This window comes from Aotus nancymaae, unplaced genomic scaffold (genome assembly GCF_030222135.1).
Source record: "Aotus nancymaae isolate 86718 unplaced genomic scaffold, 86718_ANA_hifiasm-v0.15.2.pri h1tg000016l, whole genome shotgun sequence".
In the NCBI taxonomy this organism is placed as follows: domain Eukaryota; kingdom Metazoa; phylum Chordata; class Mammalia; order Primates; family Aotidae; genus Aotus; species Aotus nancymaae.
This window is the reverse complement of record NW_026988428.1, coordinates 32,523,804-32,550,085: the sequence shown is the minus strand read 5'-3', so window position 1 is coordinate 32,550,085 and position 26,282 is coordinate 32,523,804. Positions and strand designations below refer to the sequence as shown.

The 26,282-nt window shown below is 48.2% G+C and overlaps 2 protein-coding genes across 8 annotated transcripts in view; one reads left to right on the top strand and one right to left on the bottom strand.

Moving 5' to 3' along the window:
- The window catches only part of ADCY6 (adenylate cyclase 6), a 30,149-nt gene extending 16,724 nt beyond the window's left edge, over window positions 1-13,425 (top strand). For 4 of the 7 annotated variants that reach the window (XM_012441318.3, XM_064377011.1, XM_064377010.1 and 1 more), the window contains 11 exons: window positions 4-101; window positions 283-370; window positions 543-659; window positions 932-1,090; window positions 1,384-1,562; window positions 2,786-2,821; window positions 2,904-3,033; window positions 3,354-3,617; window positions 4,393-4,597; window positions 6,134-6,258; window positions 6,479-8,993. In XM_012441318.3, the coding sequence (XP_012296741.2) occupies window positions 4-101; window positions 283-370; window positions 543-659; window positions 932-1,090; window positions 1,384-1,562; window positions 2,786-2,821; window positions 2,904-3,033; window positions 3,354-3,617; window positions 4,393-4,597; window positions 6,134-6,258; window positions 6,479-6,604 (1,527 nt within the window). In that variant the 3' untranslated portion in view covers window positions 6,605-8,993. The other 3 variants (XM_064377012.1, XM_064377009.1, XM_064377013.1) reach the window with 3 other exon arrangements.
- Window positions 8,928-26,282, bottom strand: part of SPMIP11 (sperm microtubule inner protein 11) — a 41,706-nt gene continuing 24,351 nt past the window's right edge. The window contains 3 exon segments of the mRNA XM_064377020.1: window positions 8,928-9,582; window positions 10,482-10,626; window positions 15,636-15,758. Coding sequence (XP_064233090.1) covers window positions 9,534-9,582; window positions 10,482-10,626; window positions 15,636-15,758 — 317 coding nt within the window. The 3' untranslated portion in view covers window positions 8,928-9,533.

The window sequence follows — 26,282 nt, the reverse complement described above, 5'->3', positions numbered from 1 at the left end:
CAGTACTCCCGGAAGGTGGATCCCCGCTTCGGAGCCTACGTTGCCTGTGCCCTGTTGGTCTTCTGCTTCATCTGCTTCATCCAGCTTCTCGTCTTCCCACAGTGAGAGCCCTGCCCTTCCTCTCTTAGCTTCTCTCTTCTCCACTACTTCCCAGAAGCTTCCTAAATACCCACATGAGCCCACAATCCCTGGAGCTTGCATCCCTGCTTATTCCAGAGGGTGGGACAAGAATGCCCAGATCTTCCAAAATTAAACGATTTTCCTGGCCCTGTTCTACCCCAGCTCCACCCTGATGCTTGGGATCTATGCCAGCATCTTCCTGCTGCTGTTGATCACCGTGCTGATCTGTGCCGTGTACTCCTGTGGTTCTGTACGTAGAGGGACTTCTGAGGCTGTTGGGAATGGTAGGCTAGACTCCAGACAGGGAGGAGGTCTGGGGAGAGGGAGGAGAAGGCCATGCCTCTTCCACTGGGCCCCATCCCTGGTTGGCCTTCCTCCTTGGCTGATACAACCTTCAACTCTTGGTCTCTTGATGCCTCTAGCTGTTCCCTAAGGCCCTGCAACGTCTGTCCCGCAGCATCGTCCGCTCGCGGGCACACAGCACTGCAGTTGGCATCTTTTCCGTCCTGCTTGTGTTTACCTCTGCCATTGCCAACATGGTAAGGGTCCAGTGGGAATTCTCCCACCTCTGCTCTGTGTCAAGCACTGCCCTGGACACTGGGGGTGCAGAGGGGAATAGGACATATTTTCTGCCCTCAGGGAGCCCCCTCCCAGAATAGGGGAAGGTGAACTCCAGCTCTTCCTCCTTGTTCTCCCAATCTCTTGTCATCCCTGAGTGAGAATGAAGGCCCATGGGTATAAGGTACCTGGGCATAGCCCTAGCAACCCTTCACCTCCTTGGCTACCCTGACATACCCCTCCACTTTTGCAGTTCACCTGTAACCACACCCCCATACGGACCTGTGCAGCCCAGATGCTGAATTTAACACCTGCTGACATCACTGCCTGTCACCTGCAGCAGCTCAATTACTCTCTGGGCCTGGATGCGCCCCTGTGTGAGGACACCGCACCCACCTGCAGCTTCCCTGAGGTGTTCGAGCAGTGCTCAGGCGGTGGGGAGGGGCTGTCCTGGCACAGACATTGGCTCCTCTGTGCCAGGCCTGGTGATGGGCATGGGGACCCAGGAACTCACCAGAGTCTCCCACACTAGGAGCAACCAGGGGCCCTGGTGTGGTGTAGGGGCTGGACATGGAGGGTGGAGGATATGGGGGATTGAGAGGTGTGGAGGGAAGGTTAGGTCAGGCAGGAGAGTGCAGGGCTCTCCCTGCCCAGGGGTGCCATGGCCTCTGCCTTCACCCAACACTGCCTCTGCCATCCCCCCAGTACTTCATCGGGAACATGCTGCTGAGTCTCTTGGCCAGCTCTGTCTTCCTGCACATCAGCAGCATCGGAAAGTTGGCCATGATCTTTGTCTTGGGGCTCATCTATTTGGTGCTGCTTCTGCTGGGTCCCCCAGCCACCATCTTTGACAACTATGACCTACTGCTTGGCGTCCATGGCTTGTGAGTTTATTCTCAGGTCCTTTAATACCCCAGGAACTTCCCTGACCTTGCTGGGTCACTGTGAGCCTCTCTGTTGCCCAGGCCCCTTGTGCCCTTGGAATGCCTCAACTCCCCTGTGGAGGAAAGGGAGGATATGGAGGAGCTCCCAGCATGTGACCCCAAATAATTGCCCCAAGGAAACCCCAGTCTTGGGAAATCCTTGTGTCTTTAGGCTAGACATTAAAAACATTCCCTCTTATATTTGCATGGTGCTTTCACATCCGCTGTCTTAACCACTGATAGGTCATACAGCTGCTTGGTGGCAGGGCTCTGGCTAGGAACCACAGCTTCTGATCCTGCTTAGGGCTTTGCCTGGGGTACCACACTGGCTTTTCCTCTGCCAAACCCTCTTCCTTTGATATGCCACTGCAGCTTGTTATAGTAGAAAATGCCTCTGGCGTCTGCTGGGTTTGAGTCCCTGCTCTGCTGCTCATTAGCTATGTGAGCTTAGACAGGTGAGTTAGCTTCTCTGAGCCTCAATTTCCTCATCTGTAAAATGGCAATGCCACCTAAATCACAGGGTAGTTGTAAAGATTATAGTAACTAGCATTTATGGAAGTCTCACTATATGGCAGGCACTGTGCCAAGCCTTTTACATACATTATTTAGATCGAATGCCTGTTGTACAGATGAGGAAGGAGGCTTAGAGAGCTAAGCAACTTATCTCAGGTCACACTCAAGTAGAAGAGTCTCTAAGAGCAGAGGTGTGTTTTTTTTTTTTGAGACGGAGTCTTGCTCTGTTGCCCAGGCTGGAGTGCAATGGCGCGATCTCAACTCACTGCAGTGGTGCAAACCTGCATCCTGGGTTCAAGCAATTCTTTTGCCTCAGCCTCCCAAGTAGCTGGGATTACAGGCACCCACCACCACACCCAGCTAATTTTTGTATTTTTAGTAGAGACGAAGTTTCACCATGTTGGCCAGGCTGGTCTATCCTGACCTCAGGTGATCCACCTGCCTCGGCCTCCCAAATTGCTGAGATTACAGGTGTGAGCCACTGCACCTGGCCAAGAGCAGAGGTTTTCTTAACCTCTACTCTTGATGAGTTAATTAATGTAAGTAAAAGCCTTGGCCCGATGCCTGACTTACAGTATGTGCTCAGTAAATGCAGTCTCTGTCTCCCTTCCATGTGCCCACCTAGCAACCCAGGAAGCACTAATTACTTTGTCTCTTTATCTTCTTGCCAGGGCGTCTTCCAATGAGACCTCTGATGGGCTGGACTGGTAAGTGAGGGCTCTGAGGCAGCAAAGGGTAGGGCCCTAGATGCCTCCCTCAGACACCAAGCATGTCTCTGCTTACCCTTAGTCCAGCTGCAGGGAGGGTGGCCCTCAAATATATGACCCCTGTGATTCTGCTGGTGTTTGCGCTGGCGCTGTATCTGCATGCTCAGCAGGTGGAGTCAACTGCTCGCCTGGACTTCCTCTGGAAACTGCAGGTGACCGGGTGGGCCTTTGGGGGAAGGGGAGGAACCTAGGGGCAGAGCCTGGGCCAGGCCAAAAATGCATCTCCTGCTAGCTGGCTAAGGCCCATGGCACCCCTAGGCCCCCCTGGTTCCATGCCTTCTCTGTGCCCATCCCTTACTCCTCGCCCCATCCTGTACCTGCCCCCTTCATCCCTTTGCCTGTTCTTTAGGCCTCATCTGTCCGTGCCTTTCTTCCTCTGCGTGATTCCCTCTGATGCCCACTTCCAAGCCTTGGCCACCACACCCACCCCTTGTGAATGTTGGGCAATGGGTGATGGGTGTGGTGTCTGTAGGCAACAGGAGAGAAGGAGGAGATGGAGGAGCTCCAGGCATACAACCGGAGGCTGCTGCATAACATTCTGCCCAAGGACGTGGCCGCCCACTTCCTGGCCCGGGAGCGTCGCAATGATGAACTCTACTATCAGTCGTGTGAGTGTGTGGCTGTTATGTTTGCCTCCATTGCCAACTTCTCTGAGTTCTATGTGGAGCTGGAGGCAAACAATGAGGGTGTCGAGTGCCTGCGGCTGCTCAACGAGATCATCGCTGACTTTGATGAGGTACTTGTCCAGTTGGCTGGTGCTGGCAGAGAATTGGGGGACTTGGAGACCAAGGTAGTAGAGAGAACTTTGGGTGAAAAGGCCAGGATTGGAAGGGGTGAATGGCAGTAGGAAGAGAAAGAGAGATTTGACGGGATTCAGAGGCATCAGGGCTAGGGGTAAGGGTAGGCACAGTGGAGGCAGAGGCAAGAACCCATGAAGGTGTCAGAGGCAGCAAGGGGATCAGCCCTAGTGGGGCAGTGTCATCCTTGTTGGGGAGCGGGGGAGGACTTGATCTGTAGGGGGACAGGATAGGTACCAGGTGGATGTCATTGAAGAAGAAGGCAATAGTCTGTGGACAGAACTTCATGAGATCAACCAAGCAAGATGGTCCTCTGAAAACAGAAAATGGAAGCAAAATGTGAGGTAGTATCCTGAAAATGCAGATCAGGAAATGGCTGTTCCACTATTCTGGAGGGAAGTCACTTGCTCACCTTGGGACTCAGTATCCCAAAAGGACTGGAGAAATTGCTTAATATCCCACCTGTGGATCTCTGTGTTCTGTGAGTGAGCTACTGGAGTGACCTTCTGAAGCTGTATGCCCAAGTCCTGCCTGGACTCCTAGGGTGCCTGTTTTTCCCAGCCCCTCAGTCCTACACTGATAGCACCAGCTGGAAGGGGGCTCTTGAGACAGGGAAGTGGGGAAAGGAGCCAAGGCGGGGCAAGAAATGAGTGTTGGGGCAGGGCTGGGTTTAGGGTCTTTGCCTTGACAGCCAGGTCCCCTTGTGTTGTTCAGATCATCAGCGAGGAGCGGTTCCGGCAGCTGGAAAAGATCAAGACAATTGGTAGCACCTACATGGCTGCCTCAGGGCTGAATGCCAGCACCTACGATCAGGTGGGCCGCTCCCACATCACTGCCCTGGCTGACTACGCCATGCGGCTCATGGAGCAGATGAAGCACATCAATGAGCACTCCTTCAACAATTTCCAGATGAAGATTGGTGAGAGCACCTGGTTGCTTGGCGGGGTTTCCCAGGACTATTTCTAGGTGAAGCTGGGATTATAGGCTGGGGATGGGATCACAGATTCCCCATCAGGATTCCTGTGGGGTTTTCTTCCCTCTGACCTTCTATATTTAAAGCCTGATATTAAGAACAGAGATCATGACCGGGCACGGCGGCTCACGCCTGTAATCTCAGCACTTTGGGAGGCCAAAGCGGGTGGATCACCTGAGGTCAGGAGTTCGGGACCAGTCTGACCAATATGGTGAAACCCTGTCTCTATAAAAAAAAAACAAAAAACTTTAAAAATAAAAAATAAAAGAACAGAGATCATGCCGGGCACGGTGGCTCCTGCCTGTAATCCCAGCACTTTGGGAGGCCGAGGTGGGCAGATCACAAGGTCAAGAGATAAGAGACCATCCTGGCCAACATGGTGAAACCTGTCTCTACTAAAAATACAAAAATGACTGGGTGTGGTGGTGCACACCTATAGTCTCAGCTACTGGGGAGGCTGAGGCAGGAGAATTGCTTGAACCCAGGAGGCAGAGGTTGCAGTGAGCCAAGATCATGCCACTGCACTCCAGCCTGGTGACAGAACAAAACTGTCTCAAAAAAAAAAAAAAAAAAAGAGAGAGAACAGAGATCATTCGGCACTATCCTAGAAATGTTTGAGCATATTTTAATCCTGATATTATTATCCCCTTTCATTGGATAGAAACTGACTCTCAGAGAGATTACATAACTTGCCCAAGTTCAAACAACTAGTAAGTGGCAGAGCTGGGATTCAAAATCAGAATTATCTAAACTTGAATATGTTTGTCCTTATATGTGGCCAGTCGGATAAGAAGTACTTCCTGTCAAATGAACTGGTGAATGGGAATGGTTAACAGCATGGGTTCTAGAGTCAGACTATCTGGTTTGAATTCTGCTCCATTTACTGGCTTATTTGGGAAGTCATCTAACTTCTCTAAGCTTCAGTTACCTTACCTATAAAATGGGGCTAGTAATACCTACCTTTTAGAGGTGTTAAAAGGATGAAGCTATGTAAAATGCTTACTAGAGTGGCTGACATGGAACAAGCATTCAGGAGATTATCGTTATAGATGGCTGTCTCAACTCAGGGAGCTCCTAAGCTCAGGTGTTCAGGTCCTTTGAGTGTTTTTGTTTTTTGGATTTTTTTTTTTTTGAGGCAGGGATTTGCTCTGTCACCCAGGCTAGAGTGCTGTGGTACAATCGCAGCTCACTGCAGCCTCAACTCCCAGGCTCAATCAATCTATTCTCCCACCTCAGCCTCCTGAGTAGCTGGGACTACAGGTGTGCACCACCATGCCTGGCTAATTTTTGTGTTTTTTTGTAGAGATGGGGTTTCACCATGTTGGCCAGGTTGGTCTTGAACTAGATCGTTCTTTACAACCAGGAGACTTGTCCTTTTTCCATTTTTTTCTCTGGGTCTTTCTACCGGTGCCAGGGGGTGGGATGACTCCCTGGGTTGACCCTGGAGCATCCACTAGTCTCTTACTGTTCTTCCCACCTCAGGGCTGAACATGGGCCCAGTTGTGGCAGGTGTCATCGGGGCCCGGAAGCCGCAGTATGACATCTGGGGGAACACAGTGAATGTCTCTAGCCGTATGGACAGCACGGGGGTCCCCGACCGAATCCAGGTGAGGGGAATATGAGCAGGGGCTGGGAGGAGCATGGGCCCGGAGGGCTTCCATAGGTGTCTCTGCGGTCTGCTAGGACAGGGGTAGGGTGGCTAGTATTCTATGTTTGGTGGGGCAGGGGTTGGGGGAAGGGAGCTAGCCTGACTAGAGAACCCCTGGGCCCCTGCAAATGCAGCAGGAAGGATTCCAGGCTAAGCAGGCTCCCCTCCCACTCCCCCAGGTGACCACGGACCTGTACCAGGTTCTAGCTGCCAAGGGCTACCAGCTGGAGTGTCGAGGGGTGGTCAAGGTGAAGGGCAAAGGGGAGATGACCACCTACTTCCTCAATGGGGGCCCCAGCAGTTAGCAGGGCCCAGCCACAAATTCAGCTGAAGGGACCAAGGTGGGCATTGAGAGGACTCTGTGCTCGCTGGGTGGAGCTGTGGCAAGGGGCACTGGGCCTCTAGACCCTGCTAACCACAAAAGGGAACACCACAGCAGGCTGTGCTTGGATTATGCTCTTCTGCCCTCAAGCTGGTGAACAAGGGGCTACCTACCAAGAGGATTATTGCAAGTGACTTTCTTTCTTAATTGGGGTAGGGCTGTTCCCTCTCCAATCTTCCAGCTTTTGGGAGCAGGGGAGGGGTCAGTAGCAGAAGCAGAGGGAGCTCTCTTGCCTGAGGGATTAAAATGGCAGCTTGCCAAGCCTATCCCTTCCCTGTCTGTCTGGGCAGCAGGTTCAGGGCTGGGCCCTTCTTTTCCCTCTTTTTTCCTGGGAATATTTTGTACAATATTTTGTACAAAGATAGGCATGAGGAGTGCCTATTCCATGCTTGCCTTTGCAATACCTGCATCCCCAGCACTGGTCTTGGGCACTTCCCCACCCCAGCCAGGTGTCCCTCCTAAGCACAGGGCAAAGGAGGGAGATGCTCTGGGGAGCCAGCTCTGGCCATATTTCAGGAGAATGTTTCCATGTGCCAAATCGTAGTCCCATGATCTGTCCCCAAAGGGGAACAAAGGGACCTCTGACAGCTTAGATTTAGCCCCAGTTCCTGCACGCTCCAGGGAACGGGGTGTCTGGCCTCACTGGTACTGTGAAAATGCTCAGAGAGCAATCCTGTGTGTGGGGATGTCAGGTCAGGAGCTGGAAGTTCATCTGTAGGTGCCAAAGAGCAGCCGGCCAGGGCTAGGGCAGTGCCAGATTCTGATCTGAGGACCCCAACGGGGTGCAGATCAGGTCACTCTGCCCCAGTGCTCTCTTGCTATCTGCTGGCAAGGGGGCATGGAGCATTTCTCCCTCTTCTGTTGCCAAATAGAAAAGGGTCAGGGCATGGAGAAAGATGACCCTGAGCCCAAACCTTCCCTCCCAAGTCTCGCGTTGGGGAGGGCCTGTGTGTTTGTGTAACTGTGTGTGCATGTTGGTCTTTGTGTGCATATCTGTTTTCCAGGTCTGTGTGAGTCCTTGTGCTCCTGCTCCTCAGCTCTCCACCCCAGGTCGCCTCTCTCCTGTGGGCCTCTGTCTTCTGGGAATAAAGCAGGGTTTCCTATTTCAGGGGCTGTAGAGAGATGCCCAGGTTGCACAGGAGTGGGATGGGGTGTGGTAGCAAAAGGAGGGAGAGGAGTTCTTTTTGTGCCAAATCCCTAAGTGCCGTTTGGGGGCCATATGTGCAGCATGACTCTCCCTGCCTGTGGCAGGGACCCAAGCACTTGCTTGAGCCCCAGTGCTCCATGCAGCACTTGAACTGTCTGGGGTTTGGTGGACAGAGGCTCAGGAATTTCCTGGGTTCCCCAGATAGTGTCCTGGGACATGGTTTGCTTTGGGGCTGGGGTAGCATGGGATCCCTCTGAGGACCCAGATACTGGTACTAGGGGCTGGGGAAAGGGAACCTTAAACTTGGCTTTTCCCAGCCTTCATCCTGAGTCTAGCATGTTTCTGGCTCCCCAAGCCCTTGTGAAGCCTTGAGGGCTGGCAGAAGGGTTAGGAGGCTGAACTCTAGATTCCCTTCCTATCTTTGCCTTCCTTTTACCCCTTTCCCTGCAGCCTCCTTGATTCTGGCCTGAATTTGGTTGTGCCTCAGTTTCTCTGTCTATACCTATTTAAGCCAAAGGCACTAGCCTGAATTTTGCTTGAAGATCACTTTGTCTTGGAAATGACTAGAGAGGCAGAGGAGAAGGGTTTCCAGAGTTGCTGGGTTTGGGAGTGGAAGGGGCAGGCAGTGCACTTGCCCTTCCTCATGCGCCTTCTGATACCAGCTCCCTGTGGAGGCCTGGTTTCTGGGTACTGCCTCCCTTGGGCATCTTCATGCACCAACCAAATGGGCCATCAGGTACTTCATTAGTCATGGCAGAAGAGGGGAAAAGACTTGTTACAGACAGAAAATCTGCTCCCCTGCCCCCAGCCATATCCCTGGATAGGAAGGGATAGGAAGAGACTACTTGGTGCCATGAGGTAGGGGTAAGGGTGTAAGTAGATCAGAGTGGGAAGACCTCAGCCTTGGGTGGCTTGTCTTTGTTTCTTGCCAGGTGGGAGGGCCTGTCCACATCCTGACTCCCTGTACCACAGTGCCAGCCATGCCCTTCCCCTGGGCTACCATTGCCCCTTTCCTCACCAGTTGGTGGAGGAGTCAGGAGATGGGAGGCCATGGGCTTTGGTTTTATAATGTAACCACTGTGGGAGGGGGGAAGATGGTGTACCATGTATTTCAGTGAAATATTTAATATATTTAAATATCAATAAAATCAAACTCTTTGTAAAATGCCCTGTTCTGTGTAGCTGTTCTGGGCCCTGGGTGGGTCAGAAGTGACAGAGCCTGATGTAGAAGGCAACCTCCTGCCCCAGGATTCTGTAGGCCTCTTGTCTGTGGTCGAGGACTTCCTGTGGCTTTCTCCTTGCTAAGGAGAAGTTGCAGTATCTTCAGAGTATGACTACTCAAGGCCTTTCAGCATCATGAGCTCCAGTGTGTGCCTTGCCAGATTTATTACGCTGACCGCTGCCATGCATGAGGCCCGAGGTTTTTTCCAGTGCCTTGGCCCCTTGCAGACCACTCACTCCAAGGTCTGGCTCATTCAGGAATCTCTCCCAAACCACCTCTCACAACAACCTGGGCACTGGAATCACCCCACCCTCACCCCACAACTCCCCCAGTGCGCACAAGCAACTTTTAGTCCAATCTGTTTACTCTGTTTTCTCCACCACCTCCTCCCATTAGTCAACCATCGGAACTGAGAAACCTCCTTCTTTCCTTCTCTTTGCACTCTTTCCACAATTCACCTTGTCTTTCTGCAGCCATATCTTCTTAATACAGACTGAAGGTTCTGTCATTGAGAATAGAGTGATCCATAAACCTAGAAAGAAGAGATTCAGAGGGAGATTCAGCCAGGCCAGGCTGGAGGGCAGGAGATCCTTAAAAATAGCTTCCAAGAGGCCAGGCACGGTGGCTCACGCCTGTAATCCCAGCACTTTGGGAGGCCAAGGCAGGTGGATCACCTGAGGTCAGGAGTTCAAGACCAGCCTGGCCAACATGGTGAAACCCTGTTTCTACTAAAAATGCAAAAATTAGCCAGGCATGGTGGTGGGCACTTGTAATCCCAGCTACTTGGGAGGCTGAGGCAGGAGAATCACTTGAACACCCAGGCGGCAGAGGTTGCAGTGAGCTGAGATTGTGCCATTGCACTCCAGCCTGGGTGACAGAGCGAGACTCCATCTCAAAAAAAAAAAAAAGCCCCCAAGACTGCCTCAGGGCAGAATAAGTAGCGATAGTGATGAAAAAGTAGGGCTGCTGCCGGGTGCCGTGGCTCACGCCTGTAATCCCAGCACTTTGGGAGGCCCAGGCGGGTGGATTGCTTGAGGTCAGGAGTTCAAGACCAGCCTGGCCAACATGGTGAAACCCTGTCTCTATAACAAAAAATAAAAAAAAAGAAAAAGTAGGACTGCTGCCAATCCTTGGTAATTTGAGGGGTGGAGAGGTAGTGAGGAAGGCAGCATTGGGCTGCCACAGGAATACTATGGACGCTTGTTTTGCACCAGCTCAGAAGTCACACCCACAAAGAGAGACACAAAGAGAGACAAATCTATAACTCCTTTGAATGCATCATGGCCCAAATTCTGGGGCCAGTTTTCTCTGGTAAGACTCAAATCTCTCATTCTATTTCCCTAACCTGACCAGAGATGAAATAGTCTCTATTTAAGGGAAGGGAAGGAGTACTTCCCTTCAACTCCCCACCTTTTCCCCTCCCAGCCTAACCTGGTCATCGCGCTTTTTATGAGACAGTGGCGTGGGCCTCAGATCCATGGCATGGTTTCTTCTGGACGCACTCTTGGATCGTGGGACCGCCAGAAGCTGAAGTTCTGAGCATCAGTCAAGGGAACTCTGAAGACCTGATTGGGAACTGAATGGGTTGGGGGAAGGGCAGGTTATCTAATTTCTTCAAGTTCTCTGCTCACTTTTCTGCCTCAGGGTAGCAATAGCCCAGCCCAGCCCAGCAACTGCTGGGCCTGACCAGGTGCTGAGAGGTCCTGGGAGTGTGGTCACCACACCCTGCTTCACTTCCGGATTCCAGCATCTCACACCCTTCATGGTCAAATGAATGTCTTGGTTCTTCCTGCTGCTAGTAAGCCCATCTCTAAGAGAGCTTTCCCCAAGTGCTAAGATGGTAGAAAAACAAGCAGCCCACCCACTTGGGAAATGTGTAAAAATAATAGGTCCACTGATCTATTATTTTTCTTTTTTCTTGGCTTAATCGTCATCTTTCTCTTCCCTCCTCTTGGAAAAAAATGCCTTCCTTTGCTCACTACAGGTAATTCTCTGAAACCTAACTGATACCACCTCACATTTAGATGCTGTTAATAGATGTCATTTATCTAGTGTCTATCATGTTCTAGATGTGGTATTAAATATTTTTAAAAATTTTTGAAATAATATCAGATTCAGATGCTGTTTGAAAAAGTACTTTTGGCCAGGTGTGGTGGCTCATGCCTGTAATCCCAGCACTTTGGGAGGCCAAGGCAGGCAGATTACCTGAGATCAGGAGTTTGAGACCAGCCTGGCCAACATGGTGAAACTCCATCTCTACTAAAAATACAAAGATTAGTCTGGCATGGTGGCGGACACCTGTAATCCCAGCTACTCGGGAGGTTGAGGCAGGAGAATTGCTTGAACTCGAGAAGCAGAGGTTGCAGTGAGCTGAGATTGTGCCACTGTACTCCAGCCAGGGCAGCAAGACTGTATCTCAAAAAAAAAAAGAAAGAAAAAAGTATTTTTGGCTGGGCGCTGTGGCTCACGCCTGTAATCCTAGCACTTTGGGAGGCCGAGGTGGGTGGATCACCTGAGGTCAGGAGTTCAAGACCAGCCTGGCCATCATGGTGAAACCCCATCTTTAAAAAAAAAAAAAAAGAAAAAGAAGTATTTTTACTATTTATTTAGATATGTCTAATTCTACCAGTATAAAATTTGTTTTTTGTTTTTTTTTTTTGAGACAGAGTTTCGCTGTTGTTACCCAGACTGGAGTGCAATGGCATGATCTTGGCTCACCGCAACCTCCGCCTCCTGGGTTCAAACAATTCTCCTGCCTCAGCCTCCCGAGTAGCTGAGACTACAGGCGCACGCCACTATGTCCAGCTAATTTTTGTATTTTTAGTAGAGACGGGGTTTCACCATGTTGACCAGGATGGTCTCAATCTCTTGACCTCGTGATCCACCCGCCTCGGCCTCCCAAAGTGCTGGGATTATAGGTGTGAGCCACTGCGCCCAGTCTAAAATTTGTATATTTTTAAGACTTAGAATTATAGCCTAATATTCTGGATTGCTATATAATGTTTATAATCATTTTTTTTTTCTTTTTTGAGGTGGAGTCTTGCCCAGGCTGGAGCCAGGTTCAAGCGATTTTCCTGCCTTAGCCTCCCCAGTAGCTGGGACTACAGGTGTGTGCCACCACACCTGGCTAATCTTCTGTATTTTTAGTAGAGATGGGGTTCACTATGTTAGCCAGGATGGTCTTGAATCTCCTGACCTTGTGATCTGCCTGCCTTAGCCTCCCAAAGTGCTGGAATTACAGGCATGAGCCATTGTGCCTGGTCTATAATAATTTTTTTAATATTCCTGATAATTCATTAAGGTGTTATATTTTTGGCTTATTTTCCTACAAATTAATAATAAGCTAGTGAAAAGTTTTGCTATTAGAGGCTGGGTGTAGTGGCTCACACCTCCCAGCACTTTAAGAGGCAGGTGTATCGCTTGAGCCCAGGAGTTCCAGACCAGCCCAGGCAACATGTTGAAACCCCATTTCTACAAAAAGTACAAAAATTAACCCAGCATGGTGGCACACACCTGTAGTACCAGGAGGCTGAGATGAGAAGGGTCATTTGAGACTGGGAGGTTGTTGAGGCTGCAGTGAGCAGTGATTGTGCAGCTGCACTCCAGCCTGGGTAACAGAGCAAGACTCTGTCTCAAAAAAATAAAAATAAAAAAAATAAATTAAAGTTTTGCTATTAGAAATAACTTACTACCCCTCTTTCCACATGTGCCTGTTTTGATTTCTGAAAGTATTTTAAGTTTTTAAGCTTTAGTTTTGTTATAATTATAGGTTCACATACAGTTGTAACAAATAATACAGGGAAACCAGGTGCAGTGGCTCATGCCTATAATCCCAGCACTTTGGGAGGATCACTTGAGCCCAGGAGTTCAAGACCAGCCTGGGCAATGTAGCAAGACTCTGTCTCTATGAAAAAAAAAAAAAACAACAAAAACAAACAAACAAAAAACAGGGAAATCTTGTGTACAATTTACCCTTCCCCACTATAGTTACGACTTACAAAACTATAGTACACTACTACAACATGATATTAATATATTGAATATACTGATACAGAACAGTTCCATTGCCACCCATCCCGGAGTTGCCATTTAATAACCACCCTCCCCCACCCCCACCCCCACTTTAGAAATGAGTGATCTGTTCTTCATTTCTGTAATCTTGTCATTTTAAGAATGTTATAAGAATGTTATATAAGAATGTCATAATAGCACTCTCAGTGGTTGTGTATTCACTCTACCTCTCTATATTTTCTTGCAAGTCACCAAAGTATTAGATTGCTTTCTGTTTAAAGCTCTTCTAGGATCCCCATTGCAATTAAAATCCAAGTTATTCTACTCTGGCCTGTAACAGATTTTCATGATCTGACCCCTGCCTAGCTCACCGAACTCTTCTTTTTTTTTTTTGAGATGGAGTTTCACTCTTGCTGCCCAGGCTGGATGGCATGATCTTGGTTCACTGCAACCTCTGCTTCCCAGGTTCAAGCAATTCTCCTGCCTCAGCTTCCCAAGTAGTTGGGATTACAGGCACCTGCCACCATGCCCGGCTAATTTTTGTATTTTTTTAGTAGAGACAGGGTTTCACCATGCTGGCCAGGCTGGTCTCAAACTCCAACCTCAGGTGATCTGCTGCTTCAGCCTCCCAAAGTGCTGGGATTATAGGCGTGAACCACAGAGCCCAGCCCCCTACATGCTTTTTAATTAATTATTTTTTTTGAGACAGAGTCTCACTCTGTCACCCAAGCTGGAGTGCAATGGCGCGATCTCTGCTCACTGCAACCTCCGCCTCCTGGGTTCAAGCGATTCTCCTGCCTCAGCCTCCCAAGAATCTGGGATTACAGGCATCTGCCACTACACCTGGCTAATTTTTTTTTATTTTTAGGTGAGACGGGGTTTTGCCACCTTGGCCAGGCTGGTTGTGAACTCCCGATCTCAAGTGATCCACCCACCTCAACCTTCCAGAGTGCTTGGATTACAGGCGTGAGCCACCGCACCCAGCTGTATGTTTTATAGATGGAGTTTCACCATGTTGCTCAGGCTGACTACATGCTTTTTAAAATGTACATGTTGTCTGTTCACAATAGTGCTAAAAAGTATGATTCCCATTTTCAGATGTGTCAGAGAGGCTGTGGTTAAAGGAACTTGCCTAAGGTCACAGAATTCATTTGCTGTTTAAACCTAGTTCAGTAAGATGCCAAAGCTGGTGCTTCCTACTCCTGGCAGGGATAATTCATGATAATATACAATGGTTTCATTTTTACTTTTTTCTCCCAATAATTCTAAAAGATCAGTAGAACAATAGCTCAGGCATTTTCTCTCCCCCACATCCTAACTTTAAACCACTGAGGAGCCTGGCACGGTGGCTCATGCCTGTAATCCCAGCACTTTGGGAGGCTGAGGCAGGTGGATCACCTGAGGTCAGGAGTTCGAGACCAGGCTGGCCAACATAGTGAAACCCCATCTCTACTAAAAATACAAAAATTAGCCAGGCGTGGTGGCACACTTCTGTAGTCCCAGCTACTTGGGAGGCTGAGGCACGAGAATCACTTGAACCCGGGAGGCGGAGGTTGCAGTGAGCCAATATGGCGCCACTGCACTGCAGCCTGGGTGACAGAGTGAGAATCTGCCTCAAAACAACCACAACCACCACCACAACAACAAAACTGATGAGGGATCAGGTTAATAAAGGGTAAATGGGCCAGGTGTGGTGGCTCACACCTGTAATCCCAGGACTGTGGGAAGCCAAGGTGGGAGGATCACTTGAGCCTGGGAGTTTGATACCAGCCTGGAATAGAAGCATGACTCTATCTCTACAAACTTTTTATTTTAAAAATTAGCCAGGCTTGGTGGTGCATGCCTGTAGTCCCAGCTATTCAGGAGGCTGAGGTGAGAAGATCACTTGAACCCAGGAGTTCGAGGCTGCAGTGAGCTATGACTGTACCACTGCACTCCAGCCTGGGTGACAGAATGGGACCCTGACCCTGTTTAAAAAAAAAAAAAAGAAAAAAAAAAGTGAGATATCAAAAAAGAGGCAGAACTAGGATTCAAACATGGATCTTCTGCTTCCAAGTCTGATTCAGATTTCATTTTATCAATGGGCATGGTGGCTCACACCTGTAATCCCAGCACTTTGGGGGGCCCAGGTGGGTGGATCACCTGAGGTCAGGAGTTCGGGACCAGCCTGAACAACATGGTGAAACCCTGTCTCCACTAAAAATACTAAAATCAGCGGCATGGTGGTGGACACCTGTAATCTCAGCTACTCTGGAGACTGAGGCAGGAGAATTGCTTGAATCTGGGAAGCAGAGGTTGCAGTGAGCTGAGATGACACCACTGCACTCCAGCCTGGATGACAGAGCAAGCAAGACTGTCTCAGAAAAAAAAAAAAAACTTCATTTCAGCATGCTTACCCCACTAAGTCTACTTTACTGTCTCCCTCTTGCTCTCAGTCTCTCCTCTTGGCTCCTTTTTTTTTTTTTTTTTTCCCTGCCTTACAACCATACTCAACCACATCCCAGCCATTCTTTAGGAACTCAGACATATCTTTTTTTTTTTCTCCTAGTATGATGCCCACCCCAAGGTACTTACAAGTCTTCAGCAACACCTTCCGAACAGCTTTGTGGTATCTCGTGTGGCTATTCTGGTGCACAGAATAATTCCCATCTTTTGAGATAATCGGGGGAAACCTAGTGGGCTCTGGTTCCTTCTGGTCTGAAATGAGAGTAGACTTGTTCTGAGTACTTGGCAAATGACTATTTGATTCTCTGATTCCCTGGTCTCCATGCTAACCACGTACGTGACAGGGATCTCTCCTCAGGAGTCAAATCACCATGCCTGTGACAGAGGTGAGGGAGAGAGAACCCAGTGATCACAAGACCTCCCTTACCACTTTCTTGCTCCTCCCTGACTCCTGAGTTTTAAGAGGCCAGCTTCTGGAATCAGGATATTAGACATATACTTAAGGTTAGTGCAAGTGAAAAAGGCCCTTATCTGGGTATACATTCCTTTCCTGGGACTGGCATATTTTCAGAACTTCGAATGGTCTAATAGTGGAAGTTATGTTTGAGCTAAGTCTTGGAGGAAAAGAAGGAGGTAGGTGATAGTAGAATCAGGAAGAGCACTTCAGACAGCAGAATGGCAAGTATTTAGAAGCATTAGAGAGGCATCAGAGAGCTATTGGTTTGGAGCCTGGAGTGCTGAGTGAAGAGAAGGACAGGAGATGGGGCTGGTAAGGTAGTGTAGTATGGCAGCCACTTAGCATTCATTATGTTTGGAAATCACTCCCTATGAAGCAAAACCTGTATCTCACAATAGAAGCTGAAAAGACTAGCTCTTCCTTGGCCAACCTCTCTTTCATCAAGGATATGGGCAAAGAATTTTGGCTAAGCCAATCAAACACATTTGCTTCAGATTTTGAATCAAAGATAAGATCGCAAGGAAACATTGGCCACATGAAGTTATCCACTAGTGATAGGAGGTGACTCCATCTCAAAAAAAAAAAAAAAAAGATTTCTGTCTCTTGTCTCTTGGCTGTTCCATCCATTCTGCCACGCAAGCCAAAAACGTGCTAGGCCCCTTTCTCTATTTCCTCCAGCCAGTCTCAAATGCAGAGTAAAATCCAGCTCTTGGCCAGGCACAGTGACTCATGCCTGTAATCCTAGCACTTTGGGAGGCCAAGGCAGGTGGATCACCTGAGGTCAGAAGTTCGAGCCCAGCCTGGCCAACATTGTGAAACCCTGTCTCTACAAAAGATACAAAAATTAGCATGGTGTAGTGGTGCACACCTGTAGTCTCAGCCACTCAGGAGGCTGAGGCAAGAGAATCCCTCGAATCCGGAGGCAGAGGTTGCAGTAAACCAAGATTGTGCCACTGCACTCCAGTCTGGGCGAGAGGAGCAAAATTCCGTCTCAAAAAAAAAAAAAAAAAAAAAAAAAAAAATCATCCACCTCTGCATCTGATGTTTTCAGTGCCTCCATTCTGTATTCCTGGAGCAGAAGCCTCATCCCATTCCTCAAATTTTTATTTTTCATAATTATGGATGCTTGTCAGGAACTGGATCAGTTTACCATTCTCTTTGGAAATTGTTGAGGATTGCTGACTAATCTCTGGTGGAGGGTGGCAATGCCACTTCTGTTCTGGAGTTCTTCCCCAACTCCTGCTTTTTCCTCTTCTTCCTGGCTCGGCCTCACTCATTCATCATCTCTGTCCCTCATCTCTCTCTTTTGTCCTCCAATTAAATCTCCTTTAACATTCTCTATCTGAGAAAATGATATCACCAGAGTGGGGCACAGTTTGAATCCCCTCCCTGTACAGTTGAGGACTTGGAGAAACAACAGTACTGAAGCCTTGGTTAGCATATAGAGTTCTGGAAGCGTGGACTGAACCATGGGGCTGATTTGTACTTCATCACAGGTTATAGCAATGGGACCATTTCTTGGAAGCAATATAATTGAGCTTGGTATTTGAATTTGGGCAAGGTGAGGGTGGCAGGATGTCCTTGGACAAACAGAAACAGACTGAGGAGAAAGAACAAGCATATTCCTAGTGGCCAGTGGGACCTAGACTGAGAGTAATTATTGGTCTGAGCTCAGGTGACAGTTAGGAACTCTATCTGTTCCCAAGGCCTCAGGCTGATTGTCAAGGGTACAGGCAGATGATGTTCTCTATTATCTCAACGTGTCCAAGTAGCAGGGTCCCAGCTTCCCATATGGATGGTCACTGTGTGCTTGGAGGTATGCTGGACAGTATCAACCACCTGGATGCCTTCCTGTGGAATCAACCATCAACTGGCATATACCTTGCATCTATCTTTGGCAAACTGGGAGATATTCTTGGTAACCTATAAATTCTCTGAGCTGCCAAGATTTGGAAGGTACCTGGGGTAAAGGGGGTAGGGGTTGGAAAGAATCATGCCACAGCTGCTGTGAAAGGGCATGTTCTGGGTAGAGGGATGCAATGAGCTCTTTCTAACCAAACTCCACTGTGGTAAGGTAGATGAATGAATGATTCTGTCAGTAGGTGGTACAACAGAGGTCTGTCATCCACCCAGTTAATGCCATGCTCTGCATGGTCTTTGTTGGTAAGTAGATATAAAGTAACCTAAATAGCTTCTAGAACTGGGCCATAAATTGGGGGTTGCCATAAAACCACCTTCAATGCTTTGAATAGAAACTATGAAGGACATCTAGGGCAGGATAAAAGTACTTGAGTGGCTCTTCCATCCCTCCAAATTGGTGGTAGAGATTTCTCAGTGTTACAGGCTTCCCTGTGAATCGGGGTGGTCACACAATCTTAGTTATTCACTAATTTGCCCATTGCCTGTTTGCTGCAACTGGGCTGATTGACCACAATGTTTTCAGGGTGAAGAATTTTTAGAATAAGTCTACCTTTCTGGCTCCCAGAAATTTACCTTCTAGATTGGGGTATTTGCAGCCATGCATGGTGACTAATGCCTATAATCCTAGCACTTTGGGAGGCTGAGGTGTGGTAGCATGAGCCTGTGGTCCCAGCTACTCGGGAGGCTGAGGTGGGAAGATTGCTTAAACTCAGGAGGTTGAGGCTGCAGTGGGCCATAACTGTGCCACTGCACTCCAGCCTGGGTGACACAGCAAGACCCTGTCTCAAAAAACAAAAATACAAACAAACAGAAAAAATGACTCATGACTCCTATCTATATCATCTTCCCTGATACAAAGAAATTGTCAGTGTTTTGGGAGGAAGTGGACAGAAGCATGAGCCCAGGAAAGCAGACCAATCCTCAAGGCATGTTTTCCATATGGAAGCAGTTCCTTTGGCTCCATGTCCAAAAATACCTTCCTTGAAGTGGTGCACTTGTTCAGAATTCTGAACATGGGAAGTAGATGGGGCATGAGAGAACAGCAGGACCTAGTGCTGGTTGCAGATTGCTGATGTTAAGTGGAGTACATGGATTTTTCTAGAGATAATAACAATAAAAATAGCTAGTGAATGTGCTTGGCACAACTCTATAATGTAGGTGCCATTATTATTTCCCAAAGAGGAAACATGCACAGAAAAGTTTAGTAATTTTCCCAAGGTTACATAACTAGCATATGGTAGGGACATGAGTTTAACCCAAGAAGTTTGGCTCCAGAGCCCATTTTCTTAACCACCATCATAACATCATCAGTCTTCCCAGGAAAGACAAAGGACTAAGGGAAAACATAGACTGTTTGAACTAGCCCTTTGATGGGCTCCTCTGTCTACAGCTCAGTGAGGATCCTGTCAAGGGAGTCTGCTCATCTGGCGCAGCCTTGAGTTAGGTGAGTGACATGACATCATTGGCTTGATCCACAGGCAGAACCCTGCCTCCCTGAGCTCTACTAAAATGTGTAATATCATTTCCTATGGCCAGGATGAGGGGAGCAGAGGCCTGGAACTTGGTGGGTAACTGCCGATGGCTTGGATCAGTCACAGTGTGGAAGACCAGTGCAGAAAGGCTAAACCCTTGTGGAAAAAGTGGCCCATCTGCTGCAGTACAGACACAGTCACCCAGCTTAGAGGTGGGCCCGCTCCTTAAGCTTAGAGTGTAGCTATGAGTATCAAGAGTACCTTCCTGTTCTAATTTCATGTGGATAGGGAATGGGGTTGTGTTTTCTTTTTTTTTTTAATTTAGACGGGGTTTCACCATGATGGCCAGGCTGGTCTTGAACTCCTGACCTTGGATGATCCACCCACCTTGGCCTCCCAAAGTGCTAGGATTACAGGCGTGAGCCGCCGCCCCCAGCTGGGGTTGTGTTTTTTATTAATATAGGATCTTGCTCTGTTGCCCAGGCTAGAATGCAGTGGCACAATCATAGCTCACTGAAGCCTGGAACTCCTGGGCTCAAGTGATCCTCCTGCCTCAGCCTCCTGAGTAGGTGTACAGGCGTGTGCCACTACACCTGGCTAAAAAAGTTTTGGAGGGCTGGGAAACATGATGAAACCCTGTCTCTACTAAAAATATAAAAATTAGCTGGGCGTGGTGATAGGCACCTATAATCCCAGCTACTCAGGAGGCTGAGGCAGGAGAATCACTTGAACCCAGGAGGCAGACGGTACCGTGAGCCGAGATCACACTGTTGCACTCCAGCCTGGGTGACAGAGTGAGACTACATCTCAAAAAAAAAAATTTTTTTTTTTGTAGGGAAGGCGTTTTGCTGTGTCAGCCAGACTGGTCTGAAACTCTTGGGCTCAAGTAATCTTCCCGCCTCGGCCTCCCAAAATGCTTGGATTACAGGCATGAGCCATCACACTCGGCTCCAAGATACATTTGTCTAACTTCAGAAGGTTTATACATTTGGAAAGGCAGAGGGGCTCAGGGACTCTGGCCAATTCATTCTTGGCTAAATTAGGCCACTCATGCTCCTGTTTGAAAAGCCAGAACGGGCCGGGCACGGTGACTCACGCCTGTACTCCCAGCACTTTGGGAGGCCAAGGTGGGCGGATCACTTGAGGTCAGGAGTTTGAGACCAGCCTGGTCAACATGGTGAAACCCCGTCTCTACTAAAAATACAAAAAAATTAGCTGGGCATGGTGGCGCATGCCTGTAATCCCAGCTACTCAGGAGGCTGAGGCAGGAGAATTGCCTGAACCCAGGAGGCGGAGGTTGCAGTGAGCCGAGATCGCGCCATTGCACTCCAGCCTGGGTAACAAGAGCGAAACTCCGTCTCAAAAAAAAAAAAAAAAAATACAAAAATTAGCTGGGAGTTGAGGCACACGACTGTAGTCCCAGCTACTCGGGAGACTGAGACAGGAGAGAGAATCACTCGAACCCAGAAGTCAGAGGGTACAGTAAGCCGAGATTTCGCCACTGCACTCCAGCCTAGGCAACAGAGAGAGACTGTCTCAAAAAAAAAAAAAAAAAACAAAACCGAAAAGCCAACAGTGCCCTCTGCTGGAGTCTGAGAATGGGATCTCCGGCTGTCTCCTAACAGGTGGTTCACTAAAGAGGCAGCTCAGAGAGGCAAGGAGACAAGATTGAGCAGAGGACATTCTGGCCAGGCTTGGGAAGACTACCTTTTGTGTCCCCTGACAGGATCCCGGAAATGAGAAACTAAGTAAGATGTGTTCGGCTTTCTTTAAAGAAATTCATTTGGAATTGGAAGTGAGAGCAACTCTGAGGACTCATTAGTGAATCCTCAGGGAAGGGGAATGATAAGGGCAGTAGTGGAGGAAGGTGGAGTGAGGTCCTTTGGATGTTCACAGCTTGAAGGTCAGTGTGTCTATAGCTAGACTGCAGTCACTGGAGAGTCTGTCAAGGAGAGGTCATTTGTCTCAATTGTCTCAAGACAAGAACAGGCTTAATCTTTCCCTACCACCAAATCTCGCAGAGATTTTCTCTGCGGCTCCGGTCAATAAACAATGTTCTGGGTGCCTGGACTTGTGTTATGGTGAGAACTAGGCTGGCAGAAGGTTTTCATATAACAAGGCAAGGAGTTGTCTCAAAGAAGGGCCAGATTAGAGGGAATTTGTCTAGAACAAAGAACAAGGCCCTCTTGGACCAAGAGGAGTGTCAGGTACAAAGCTAAGAATAAATAGGAGAGCAGGGTTCAAAGCTAGTATTGAGAGAGATTCAGCAAAGGAAAGGACTGATACAAGATTGTGCTTCCCTGAGCAGGACAGAAGCAAAAGCTTGGGAACCCAAGAGCCCAGGGCAGAAGGTGAAGGAACTCTGGAAACTGGGCTGAACCTGCAGGAGCAACCAGTATTAGAAAGAGGGTGAGCCTGGAAGGGACAGGAATCTCCCAAGTGGTAGACATAAGAGTTCTGGTCACTGGTCAGGGGTGCTCTTCTGTGGGCAGTGAGTTGACCAGCCTCTTTCAGGGCCTAGATGAAATATTCTTTGTAGCCAGTCAGCATTTTTTTGTACTTCAAGGAATCCTATGGCTAAAAATATTGTTTTCGGCTGGGCGCAGTGGCTCACGCCTGTAATCCCAGAACTTTGGGAGGCCAAGGTGGGTGGATCACGAGGTCAGGAGTTCAAGACCAGCCTGGCCAAGATGGTGAAACCCTGTCTCTACTAAAAATACAAAAATTAGTTGGTTGTGGTGGCAGATGCCTGTAATCCCAGCTACTCAGGAAGCTGAGGCAGAGAATTACTTTAACCCAGGGGGCGGAGGTTGCAGTGAGCCGAGATTGTGCCACTGCACTCCAGCCTGGGCAACAGAGTGAGACTCTGTCTCAAGAAAAAAAAAAAAAAAAAAAAAAAAAAAAAAAAAAATATATATATATATATATATATATATATATATAGTTTTCTAGGTATCCTATCATAACAATGTCTTGAGTAGTGGACAAAGATATTCTAGTCACAGGAAAGGTATACTTTCCATATGTAAATAGTGAACTTACATGTGATTTATAACTTTTCCTTCATCATGTGTTGTACAGTTTTATGTGCTAGGTCTTAGGTGCGTTACATACATTATTTTATGTCCACAATAAATCTTTTTTTTTTTGGAGGCAGAGTCTCACTCTGTTGCCCAGGCTGGATGGAGTACAGTGGCTTGATCTCAGCTTACTGCAAACTCTGCCTCCTGGGTTCAAGAGAGGCTCATGCCTCAGTCTCCCAAGTAGCTGGGATTACAGGCACCTGCTACCACACATGCAGCTAATTTTTGCATTTTTAGTAGAGATGGGGTTTCACCATGTTGGCCAGGCTGGTCTTGAGCTCTTGACCACAGGTGATCTGCCTGTCTCGGCCTCCTAAAACAGGCCATCCACCTGTCTCGGCATTCTAACACCTGCTGGGATTACAGATGTGAGCCACCACATCCAGCCTTTCTACATTAAGTCTATAAGGCAGACATTATTGTCTCCATTTATAGGTGAGGAAACTGAGGCACTATGAATTTGCTTCGTGTGAGTTAGCCTCCTGAATTTGAACATCTTTGGATACTTGATAAACTGAGTTTCTTTTTGTTTTTGAGTCAGTCTCACTCTGTCACTAGGGTGGAGTGTTGTAGTGCAATCATACTCATTGCGGTCTTAATCTCCTGGGATCAAGTGATCCTCCCACCTCAGCCTCCAAAGTAGCTGGGACCACAGGCATGCACCACCACCACTACACCTGGCTAATTTTTTGTAGAGACAAGCTGGTCTGAAACCCCTGGGCTCAAGCAATCCTCTTGCCTCAGCCTCCCAAAGTGCTGGGATTACAGGTATGAGCTGTTGCACTTGGCTTAAACTGAGTTTCTGAAGTCAAGGATATACCAAAGTATGTTCCCCACACCCGTTTTCCTCTTTGGCTTTTCTATTTTGATTCTTTATCAGGAGGAAAAGAAAGGAAGGAGGCAGGGACTGGCAGAATGTTTGATTACATGTGTTGACTCACCTCTGTGAGTTTTCACTATGACTATAATAAGGAAAGCTTGAGTGGGCCCTTTTGAGTTGAATGTTAATACACTCACACCTACTGGGAGGAAAAAAATGCCTATCGTTCTTCAAGGAAAAATTGTGAATGACTTAAAGATAACATGATAGTAAGAGTGTTAAGAATGAAAAGTGTGAATATTAATAGGTTCATTTTTTTTTCCAAGATGGAGTCTTACGCTGTTGCCCAGGCTGGAGTGCAATGGCGCGATCTCAGCTCACAACTTCCACCTCCTGGGTTCAATAGATTCTCCTGCCTCAGCCTCCTGAGTAGTTGGGATTACAGGTGCACGCCACCATGCCCAGCTAATTTTTGTATTTTTAGTAGAGATGGGGTTTTTCCATGTTGGCCAAGCTGGTCTTGAACGCCTGACCTTGTGATTTGCCCACCTCGGCCTCCCAAAGTGCTGGGATTATAGGTGTGAGCCACCACGCCTGGCCTTAATAGGTTCATTTTTATAGTTGTTAAAGGCCTAGCTAAGGGACCAGGCAAGAATGTGGCTGATTTGAACCACAGAATGGTTGAAGTGCTAAAAGCAGATGGACAGAAAGGAGTCAAGCAGTTTGAATGAATGTATCAACAAGGTGAAATAAACCAGAAAGAAACTGGGACCAGTGACCCATTCTGGAGACAAATGAGAGTCTTTTGAGATTGTTTGGCTTGTGGAAAAGGGTGAGTAGAGATTCAGGAACTGTGGGTTCCCTGAAGTAAGGGACATAGAATTTGGGATGAGGAAGACCAAGCTAAGCAAGGTAGATGTAGGCTTGCTAGGAGATGAAGAGAATACTGTATTTTGCCCATAATCTACCTGCCCTCCGTTGTGAATTTCCCAAACCAGTTCTGAAGTAATAGAAAAGTATGAGGTGGCTGGACACGGTGACTCATGCCTATAATTCCAGCACTTTGGGAGGCTGAGGTGGGTGAATCAACGGAGGTCAGAAGTTCAAGACTAGCCTGGCCATCATGGTGAAACTCCATCTCTACTAATAATACAAAGAAAATTAGCTGAGCATGGTGGCACATGCCTGTAATCTCAGCTATTCAGGATGCTGAGGCAGGAGAATTGGTTGAACCCGGGAGGTGGAGGTTGCAGTGAGCCGAGATCTCACTATTGCACTTCAGCCTGGGCAACAAGAGCAAAACTCGGTCTCAAAAAAGATAAAAAGAAAAAAGAAAAGTACGAGGCATGTTCCCCATGGTGGTCCATAAACTCAAACCCAGCTAGTCACGTATTTCAAGCAACATCAGCAGCAGCATCAGGATTAAGAATTATCTGAGCTCTGTTGGACTTTACTGCTCATATGTTAAATAAGATAAGAACTAAGAGTTTACCATTTAACTTAGCAATATGTGAATCATTGGTGAATGGTTACAGCAGGGTTTTGCTTTGTTCGGTTTTGAGAGAGAGAAAGTCTCATTCTGTTGCCCAGGTTGGAGTGTAGTTTCATGATTATAGCTCAATGCATCCTGGATCTCCTAGGCTCAAGCAATCCTCTCTCCTTAGCCTCCCTAATAGCTGGGACTATAGGTGTGTGTCACCATGCCCAGGTAATTTTTTTTGAGTTTTAGTAGAGATGAAGTCTTGTTCTGTTGCCCAGGCTGGTCTAAAACTCCTAAACTCAAGTGATTCTCCTGCCTCAGCCCCCGAAAGTACTGGGATTACAGACCTGAGCCACTGCACCCAGCCTGAAGCAGTTTTTGTTTGTTCGGTTTTTTGAGATGGAGTCTCACTCTGTCGCCCAGGCTGGAGTGTAGTGTCGTGATCTTGGCTCCCTGCAACCTCCACCTCCTGAGTTCAACCAGTTCTCTGCCTCAGCCTCCCAATTAGCTAGGATTACAGGTGCCCACCACCACACCTGGCTAATTTTTGTATTTTTAGTAGAGATGGAGTTTCACCATCTTGGCCAGACTGGTCTTGAACTCCTGACCTCGTGATCTACCCTCCGGGATTACAGGCATGAGCCACCACGCCCTGCCAAAGCAGTTTTAATGGTGTGGTGATGGCAAGAACCTGGGTTGGTGTGGGCTCAAGAGAGAATGGCTGAAGAACCAGAGAGAAAAAACAGACAACTCCTTTTTTTTTTTCCTTTTTGAGATGGAGTTTTGCTCTTGTTGCCCAGGCTGGAGGGCAATGGTGCGATCTCGGCTCACTGCAACCTCTGCCTCCCGAGTTCAAGCGATTCTGCCTCAGCCTCCCAAGTAGCTGGGACTACAGGGATGTGCCACCATGCCTGGTAAATTTTGTATTTTTAGTAGAGACAGGTTTCTCTGTGTTGGTCAGGCTGGTCTCAAACTCCCGACCTCAGATGACCACCCTACCTCGGCCTCCCAAAGTGCTAGGATTACAGGAGTGAGCCACTGTGCCCGGCCAAAACAGACAACTCTTTTTTTTTTTTTTTTTTCTTTTTTTGAGACAGAGTCTCACTCTGTCACCTGGGCTGGAGTACAGTGGTGCAATCTCGGCTCACTGCAACCTCCACCTCCCAGGTTCAAGCAGTTCTCCTGCCTCAGCCTCTGGAGGAGCTGGGATTACAGACGCCCACCACTGCGCTCAGCTAACAAAACAGACAACTCTTATGAGGAATTTTGCTGTATGGGGACCAGGGAAATAGGAAATGAGGGGTTTTAAGATGGCAGAAAAAAAATTTTTTTTGAGACTGAGTCTCGCTTTGTCACCCAGGCTGGAGTGCAGTGGCATGATCTCGGGTCACAACCTCTGCCTTCTGGGTTCAAGTGATTCTCCTGCCTCAGCCTCCCAAGTAGCTGGGACTACAGGTGTGTACCACCACACCCAGCTAATTTTTGTATTTTTAGTAGAGATAGGGTTTCACCAGTTGGTCAGGTTAGTCTTGAACTCCTGGCCT